This window comes from Megalops cyprinoides, chromosome 12 (assembly GCF_013368585.1).
Source record: "Megalops cyprinoides isolate fMegCyp1 chromosome 12, fMegCyp1.pri, whole genome shotgun sequence".
In the NCBI taxonomy this organism is placed as follows: Eukaryota; Metazoa; Chordata; class Actinopteri; order Elopiformes; family Megalopidae; genus Megalops; species Megalops cyprinoides.
Window position 1 is genome coordinate 2,663,030 of NC_050594.1, and position 9,403 is coordinate 2,672,432.

At 43.4% G+C, this 9,403-nt stretch overlaps 1 protein-coding gene across 1 annotated transcript; it reads right to left on the reverse strand.

Moving 5' to 3' along the window:
• Nucleotides 1–421: 421 nt before the first annotated feature.
• Nucleotides 422–4,166, reverse strand: LOC118787368 (peptidase M20 domain-containing protein 2-like). Its single transcript, XM_036542906.1, has 7 exons — nt 3,551–4,166; nt 2,899–3,047; nt 2,122–2,264; nt 1,604–1,758; nt 1,143–1,278; nt 952–1,059; nt 422–613 (listed from the first exon to the last, which is right to left on the reverse strand). The coding sequence occupies exons 1-7, from the start codon at nt 3,971–3,973 to the stop codon at nt 480–482; spliced, it is 1,248 nt and encodes a 415-aa protein (XP_036398799.1). The 5' UTR covers nt 3,974–4,166; the 3' UTR covers nt 422–479.
• Between the last annotated feature and the right edge of the window lie 5,237 nt (nt 4,167–9,403).

The window sequence follows — 9,403 nt, forward strand, 5'->3', positions numbered from 1 at the left end:
AAAGGCAATCCTTAACTTTCATAAAGAAAAAACGTATAGACAATAATTTGCACCTTAAATGTACACATATTTTTAAAATATCTCATAAATGTTAAATCAGATGGCAAAGAAACACAATGAGATGGTAAGAGTCTCTGCTTTAGTTTATTTATCCAAATCACAACTTAGACTGCAAACTGAGTATTGATTAGTCATATCAGGATTCCTGTTTTCAAGAGTTCGTCTTGGTTTCCAGCAAGGCACTGAAACATTACATAGCATCGTTCAATGAGGTATGAGGAATGAGGTAATACAAGCAGCAATTAATGTATAATCAGGCTGTGAATACCCTAAACCACAAGTTTCAACCAGCATTATGTGGACCACACCTTTATCCTGCTGACTACATTGTGCAAACACGCTTAAAATGTGATCTGTGTGGTTTTGACTGTCCCAGGGAAATGAGGCTGGGGAGACAACAGCCACCCTCTGACCCCCCCCTACCCCCTCAGCACGGCCCGGGCGAACTCCTCCTTCACCCTCCTCAGGAGCTCCGGGCGGAGCAGCAGGTCCAGCGCTGTCATGGTCAGGGCCTTGGCCGTCCGCAGGGTGTAGAACTGAGCCTTCTCCGAGCCTGCCCAGGGCAGAGCAAAAGTCCCGTTTCCTCCAAACCTGCAGCTTACAATCTGCGTTTCAATAATATCTGTGTGCCCCAGTCTCCAGTTCCATATTTATTCAATGTCTACCTCAAAAACCTGACACACACAAACTAGCATAACAAGTAACTAATATGCATAAATGTGCTGGCATAAAATAAATTCAGGGACTTTACATCCTCCAATATGATAGTCTTCCATCAGTTCCATATACTGCGTGTACTTTGTATGGGTGACAAAAGCTTTACTGATGCATTCGATGACAACAATTCGGACCTGCTGCCATTGTCATTTTCACCTCGTATCTGAAACGTACCTGCAGCAGCGGTGTACTCCTCGGTGTGGTTCAGGGCGGTGGAGCCAATATAGAAATAGGGGTGTATCCCTGGAACCACGCCTGACACATTGCCAAAGTCAGTGGAGCCTGCGGGGAGAGTGCAGAATGTTCATGGTTAATGTAGTCCCCTGAGAACAGTGGCAGCATGTGAACTACAAATGTGTTGTTACCAGAGGGTGTGTTCAGAACCGTCTGGTCTGTGGTGAACTCCATTCCAAGGGCCTTCCCATTCGCTTCGTACAGCTGGTCCAGCGTGAGGTTGCGGAGAATGTTGTGGTACTCATGCTTTGCAAACACTATTTCAACCTAAGGGGTACAGTCTATTTATTCTCCTGATACATGATTCATGAGAAACAGCCAACTGCAGGTTTAATACATAAGTTTAATACATCTACCATATGGGCTGACTTAACAGTCTGCTTTATCTTTAAACCAACACATAAATGGTGCAAAAATGTCTCGTGGGCTTGAGATTTCAGAGCTAATAAGAATAAGCATGGCCACCTTTATGAAAAGGCAAGACAAAATGAATATTCCTATTTAGTGAGGCTGGGTAAAGTTTTCTACACTACCAAGCATCTACCCCACCCTCCTTGGTGAAAATTTTTTCGGTAGAACTCTGACTCCTTACCTCGCACCCTGTTGCCATGGCAGCAGACTTGAAGCACATCTCTGCCTTGGTTCTAAGGCTGGACAGGTCTTTGTGTTTGGGAGTCCGCAGGTAGAACTCCAGCTCAGAATAAGCTGGGATGATGTTGGGCTTCAACCCACCATGCTTAATGATACCTGCGCAAGAACACATAGAACAGGTAGAGGGTGCTTTCTGAAAAACACAGCAAATTTTTATTTGCATAATAACCAAAATGGCCCTTTAATAAAGAAACAAGAGAGTCATTCGAAGTGTTCGTCAAAGAAGAAAGAGAAACCTACAAAAACAACACTTCCGCACAAAACAGCAAGAGGCTCAATTTGTTCTAGGGTACACCAAAAAAAAATCATCTCACATGCAGTCTGAACACACTTTTTTTTTGCTAAGGCATTGGTACAGGTGGCTGTGGGGATCAGCGTTTGGTCACGCTTTGGGAGTGAACCAACAGAGCAGTAATGAAAACTAGCGGGACAGTGGTGCTGGTGTCGGTCGGGCCTCACCGTGGAGTCTCCAGTCAGGCTTGAGCTGCTGTCTGAGAGTGGACAGGCTGGAGTAGGCCAGGACAGCTGCATCCAGCGCGTTCACCCCTTCCCAAGGGTACGCGGCCGCGTGCGAGGCTTTCCCGTGGTACTTCACAGTCACACTAAAAATAAAACCACCGAGGCCTCCTTCAGTGACAGGCAGGCTCCTCTGGTCTTACATAACGCTGTGCGCTTGTGTGCTCACTTCACCCAATAACCTATTCAGAGTCAGCGACTCTTCTAGTTGTAGTAAAGAGAAACTGATCCTAGATTAGTGGTTGGGGGGGGGGGGGGGGGGGGCACCGATGCAGTATGAGTATTTCTGCATCTTTAAAGAGGTTAAAAAGGGTTATGCTGAGTTCAGGAAAAAAGAAAGCATGGGGGTGCTCTTGAGTTTAAAGATTTTGCATGCCATCTCAGCAGCAGCATAAAAAAAGTGAAATTATGTTTAAAAAAATGTATCACCTCTGACTCACATCAACAGCAAAACAAATTCCCAAACTAAAATATGAGTGCAAAATAAATACAGTAACTGACATTTCACAGTTTCTTAAAAGAATAAATCGTGTATTAAACTCTTGAAAACATTTTTATGGGTGACCTTGGACAAAGACACTTGGTAAATGCTGGCTGCTTTGGGCAGTTTACAGGTACAGTCACACCGCAAACACACAGGTCAGGATAGGCCCCTTGAGGGCTGATCTGTCTCGAACCGTTGCCGTCTACATTCCCATCAGTGTGAAGCAGCGGTCTTACTCATGCACGGCCATGTCTGGGAGGTAGACAGCATCCTCTTGTGATGGGTGTGCCATGAAGACCACATCCAGGCCCTCAAACGCCCCCGCCAAGATCAGGTCTACCTTACCCCCGCCTTCCTCCTCTGCCGGAGTGCCCAGCACAGTCACCTTAAAAAGACAGACGGCACTCTCTATCACTCTCTCGCACCCTGCTCTCTGATGCCCCACAGTCATCTCTCCACTTAGGCTCATCTCTCTGTATCTGTGTCTTCCTCTTTAATGGCAAAACCTGAACAGGTTTTCAGGTACACTTCACAGTTGTTCTACACTTAGTTATAAGGTTTGTGCTAACGTGAAAGACATGGTATTCCGGTATTGCATCATGATTCTGATGGATTGGGTGGGGGGTCAATCTGATGCGACATCTGCAAAAGTAGCGAGCTCATTATCCAGATTCCAAATAATTATATTGAATGTTAGAGCTGAAGGTAAGAAGTAATACCCGCATTCATCCTAACCCCTAAGACACTTTGCCATTGATAAAGTAATGTATTGACGACCAGATCCATGTTCAATTTCTGCACAATGTTTGAGTTACTGCCAAAATTCTGCTTAAATTATTTACTGCGAGTTATGCAAATACCCCTTGCCCACCACCTCCACCTCCTTACCTTCACACGGACAGGAGTGCCAGGTTCGCTCTCCAGCACGCCCTTCAGCCCCAGTGCCGAGGCAGCGCCCACCTCTGCTATCAGGTTATGCCCGCATGCATGGCCGATGCCGGGCAACGCGTCGTACTCACAAAGAAACCCGATGTTCACAACATCGTCGCCGTCTTTACCGCCGAAAGGTCCCCATGTCGCCCGAAATGCGGTGGGCAGATTGTAGTGGCCTTCGACTTTCCATCCTTTCTCCTCCGAGAAGAAACGGACCAGTCTCTCATGTGACTGTTTTTCCTCATAAGCAACCTCTGGACAACTCCATATGTCTTTGCTCAGAGTGAAGAGTTTGTCTTTGGCTTCGTCTATACACCTGTCAGCTTTAAGTTTCCATTCTTGCAACTTTTCACTTGCCACAACGCCTGTGGGCGCCATTTTCACCAAGAGCAGTGACTTTTCAGGGAACAAACCGATGCACTATTTCAATAAACGTTTCTCACAACGTATGGATACAACGGCCAAGTTACAATAAATATTTCACTGCGCATCAGACCTTCTGTATATTAGCTGATTCCGACAAGTTAGTGAACTCTAAATATCTTGCTTTACACGCTACACTTTGCAGACCCACTGTACGGCAGTGCACCGGTTGCATTCACGACAATCAAGTCTGCGCAAGAGACGCGCTAACTAGCAGAGTCTGCATGAACTGAAAAAAGGCGCAGATGCTCTGCCGTGCTGAGTATATAAAATCGTCGAAATACCGCAGACCTTGGCCAGCAGTGATATTCAGAAAATAGATACAGATGCTACAATACTGTAGCTTGCGTTCGCAAAAGCAGTAGGCTGTGATGCGCAATGGACTATGGTAAATGCAGTTTATATTCTTTTTCACGTGTAGGACTACAAGTTCACGAATGCAATTCGAGAAGCGTAAGGGTCGTTTGCGGGGTATGTATGTCCATATATACCGCATTAATGCGTATAGTGGCTTAAACCGGTTTCCCTGCGTTTAATCCTGTAATATTGCTTTCGCCGAGAGTCTGTTGATATTTACATATGTGGAAATATATGTAATATGTCGATCTGAATTCTGATATTACCCCTATTCGTGCAGCGGTCTGATGTTCTATAGATTTCTCTGTGAATTACGGAGTTCGGCTTCACAGGAAACTGAGAGTGACCAACAGAAATCCACAGAAATTGAGGTTTCCGTTTTTATTTCCTTTAAAAATGTTAACAGGCCAGTGACGCAAACAGTGAGTCAATGTGCAGAAGATTTTGTAAACTGAGTTGTGCAGTTTTGATAGCTTTAATTACTTTTTAATTACACGTGTTCTGTTTGGCAGAATGGAACAAATAAGTAAAGATCACACATTCAAACTTTTGAATATGCTTACTTGAGGTAAACGTTGACCATCAGTTTTCATAACTGCAGTTTTTATAATTGCTTTGATTCCAATTAATGAAACTATTGGCACATCTGATGTGGGAACGCAGCTGAGTGCAGTGCTTCGTTAACTTCACAGAGAGCATCCAAGACATACATTAGAAACAGTTAATGTGGTGTGAAGACAGTGCTTATTAGTTCAGACAATATCTACATTAAAGACAGTTAAAAAAAAAAAGTCAGGTCAACTGCAATAGCGGTTATTGGATGTGGGTGACTTACACAGGTGGCTCAGAGGAGACGCTCGGTGGACATACCAGTAATCAGAGGTGGGGAAATAAACGATTAATGGTCACACATCAGTTTAAACACAAAATGCCAATCCCATTATGGAGCCAGTACAACACCAGAGCACATTATATCATTAATCACTGATGACTTCTGACTTTGTGGGTGCGTTTGGGTACGTGCGCTAGACACCGGTGCCTAATTCTGAAAAAAGGTAAATCCAATATCGCACGACGCCGTGTCCTTTTTAATGTCTATTTTAAAAGATTTTGAGGTCTGTTTGCCGCAAGGCGTCACGGTGTGTCTCATTAAAGTAAACAAATTCCTTGTTTATGAGTTCTGTCCCCTGAGAGTGCCTCTGTACGCAGTCCCGACTCCCTACCCCCTGGACAACCTCAAACCGTCGGAATGAGCCAGGTCTGACACGCGGCTGGTAAACTACACCACCCTCTGGCTGTGAAAAAGGTCCCTTACATGCCCTTCAGAGACTGCTCTGCCAGCCTGGGAACCACTAAAGCAGAGGTAGCCTACACTGCAGCTGCGTGTACCAAGTAACAAGAGGGCATGTTAAAGCTGTATTTGAACGCCTTCAAAATGAAGCCAAAATGTGGAGGAAAAAAAAAGCACTGTTGGCATTTAGCAGATGTTCTTATCCAGAGCGACAACTTTTACGTCATCCATTTATACCACTGGATGTTACATGTTTTTTCACCTAGGCAGTTCTGCGGTAAACACAATACCCACGGGTACAGCAGCAGTGCGCCAACAAGGAACTGAACCTACAACCTTTCGGTTACAAGCCTTGCTCCATACCGCTGCGCGACACTGCTGCCCTTTTTAATGGTTCTACAATCTTATGGCAGAATGGCTCCTTTTTTACACTTTTCTCTTACATTTAGAGGATTATCCATGTCCTCTGTTGTGTTGTGTATTATCAAGAAACGAACGGACGAATATTTAGGCACCATCCGCTATGACCTTATTTCGGCGTGAGGCTTTTAAAGCGCACATCTGATTCATCTGCGTAGTCAGCTGTTGCCTTGTATTTTTATACCGTTTTTACCGATTACGCACTTGCGTAAGATGACCCAAAATTTAACGAGTCACTTGGTGTGAATGGAACAATCGGATGAGAGCAATAGCATACTTGAAACGTGTAATACAGAATTATTTCTGTAAATATTATTTATTTAAATAGAGGGTGGGGTGCAAATACACTTTTAATTGATGAAGAGAACACCATCAGACCGTCTAGTTATAGTGAACATAAATGAGTTGCTGCGCAGTTTTACCAGACTGACAAGTGGAGGAAGATCTATAATGCTATATTTCATTAATAAATCAATGAAATATAATGACATGTTATATTTCATTGACTTATTATAATTAATTAACTAGCGCAGTATGCCTTTGTAAAGTTTATCAAGGGATTGCAATTGTTTCAAGAATAGTAAAAATCTGAAAATATATCCATTTTTAGGCTTTCCATCAGGAAAAAAACCTCAATAAGATGTTCAATATTGTACCCTGATTTTCGTTTAATTTTTTACGGTTTGCCTTCCTGAAAAAGCGCACTCGTATGTAAACATTTCTTCTGGGAAAATGAACCATAAAATATATGCAGGCCTTTCCCAGATACTATACGGGGCAAACGAGAGACCAACCAGCTACTGCGGGACAATGATCAGAAAGAGCGCAAATGGCAGACTCTTCAGTTTCTTGTAATGAGCAGGGGGAATGTTTCAAACGAACCCCTAAATCCTAAATTTTATTGAGCAAGTTTTTTTTCCGTTCAGGAGAAATCAAATCAAATTAGCGCATGACCCACTAGAGGGAGCTAGAGTAACGTGTACGCAAGAACTGATTACAAATTATGAGCACGAATCGGGAGAACTATAGACTTTCACTACCCTCTTTCTGAGCATCTAAGATTGAATCTGAGAATCGCCTGGCTTTAACTCCCTGAAACTATGCTCTTTTTAAGTGATTTTATCAGTCACCATGCCAAGATAAAAAAAAAGTTCATTATCATGTTGCATTTTGAAACGGAAAACTAGCTAAAGATAAAATAATACTAACCTCGGTAGTGGCACGAAAACAGCTTGTGGACTCAAAGTGGTTCCGTTCTTAACTTGTGCAGTGAGTTTTAGCTCTAAATACAGACAGGAAGAACACAATGGTATGCTCTTGGCAGATTTGAGGCTGTGATATATTATTCACATTGAATCCTGAGATCTTTACAGTAGAACTTTAAATTTTTATGAATATGATTTGATGTTGTCTTATTGTACAGTCTGTTTCCCTCTCTGTGATTAATAAAGTATACTCTGTTCAATTCTCTTAAATACTCTTTATCTAAGGTCCAGAGGCGATTTTCTGATCACTCAGACCACAATGTAAACTTGAGCAGTGCCCCATGGTACGATAGCACAAGAGTACATTTTACAATATGGTATTCTGACCAGCATTTCACCAAGTGTCGGTCAAAGCTGTCCATGATATTTTCTGCTTGTTTTCACAGACAAATGGAAAACGTACACAAAGTGGCTCACAACATGTTACTCCTTCTACTGGCGACAGTAATGATGTGATGAGGTAATGATGGAGTCTCTGTGTGTGGGGGCGGGTTGGAACGGGTCGTGTGGATCTCCACAGCAGCAACTGAAGCACAACCCTGAGGAGCGGACCCAAATTAGTGACAAATGACTAAAGGCAGAGTATTATGGCAGTCAGAGGTGGTTCCGACTGGAGGTTTGGGTGGGCGGGGGGAAAGGGTGATGAACTCTCTGACAGCAAACTGACATGCTAGTTCCTCTGTGACGTGCAGAGTCACCCCTGTCATCCCAGAATGCCACTGTCCGTCTCATTAGCCAATTACAGATCCCGTAAACACAGAAAAGCATGCAGGGATTTCACTGATACTAACACGGATGCTCTGCAGTGGAATACTCTGGTTCTGGCTTGGTGGGATAGGCTTGCTTCAAGTTTGTCTGCGGAAATTTCAAACCTATCCTCTGATCTCAAACATTAGATGTATGTCATGTTACCTCTAAGTATAAGTATTCACAGGGAGCATCTTTGTCATCCAGTTTGACATTTAGCTCTCCAAAATAAAGGCATTACGTCTCTGTTCGATCAGACCACAAAATGCTGTCTTGATCTTTAGTAATGAATTTAAGCAGCTTTTATGTCTTATTTTAGTTTCCAACACAACGGTATGTCTCTGACAGTCACAGAAATGCTCACAAAGTGCATTGCAGTTTGATCAAATAGATAATAATTTGGCATAATTTGGCATTAATCCATACAATTGCCTGGATAAATAGGCACGCCAAGCATGGCACTGCTGATGCAGAGCCAACAAAACAAAAAGGGCAACTCTGGAATAAATTTGTGTCCCAACAACATTTCAAATAAAGCAGCACACTTTGTCTCTATTAGGCTTATTTTGGAAAAAAAACTGAAACATTTCAACAACATGTCACCGGGCTGTCAAATGGGGCGTGAGATTTTCCCTCTTCAGATTCATCTGTGACCACTGGGCCCTCCTGCATCTGTGTGCTTACCCATAATGCCGCAGGGCAATCCTATGGATGCAACAATCTGAATTTGCGTATGTATGGATGAGGGCCCAGGTGTGTGTGTGTGCGCACACATGCGTGTGTGTGTGTGTGTATGTATGTATATGTACTCACTCCTCAGGCAGGACTTTGTTGGCATATTCCCCATGGATATGCCCCACATGGCTTTGCACTGTAGAAATCACAGGTCTGCTCTGCCTAAGGGAGAATAAATGAATTCCACTGTAAACATGTTTTTTTTTGCTCTTCCCCCAGTTCCCAGCATGCCGGGTATGAGTTTAGTAGTGTAATTAAATGCCTGGGGTGAAATGGCCTTTCCCATGTGAAATGACAAAATTGAACAAAAGCTGAATTCGCCGGCTGCCTATTGTAAGGAAACAGGCTTCTCTCTTCCACAATAGTAGAGGTGAGTGATGGTAGATAGGGAAAGGTATTATTACTGCATAAGGTGTGCATATGGCAGCACCATGGCCCAGGGGTGAGGGGGCAAGACTTTTAATCAAGCCTTTGTAGATTTGAGTCCTAGGTGTGAATTGCCCCACTAAATATAATATTGCATGAACCAGTTGTCTCTGCAAGGACAGCTGATAAGACAGTCTGTTTATA

Coding starts and splice junctions, on each gene's coding strand:
- LOC118787368 (XM_036542906.1), bottom strand. CDS start 3,973: ATGGCGCCCACAGGCGTTGTGGCAAGTGAAAAGTTGCAAGAATGGAAA. Junction 3,048..3,550: donor GCACTCCTGTCCGTGTGAAG/GTAAGGAGGTGG, acceptor TGTCTTTTTAAG/GTGACTGTGCTGGGCACTCC. Junction 1,279..1,603: donor CCATGGCAACAGGGTGCGAG/GTAAGGAGTCAG, acceptor TGTACCCCTTAG/GTTGAAATAGTGTTTGCAAA.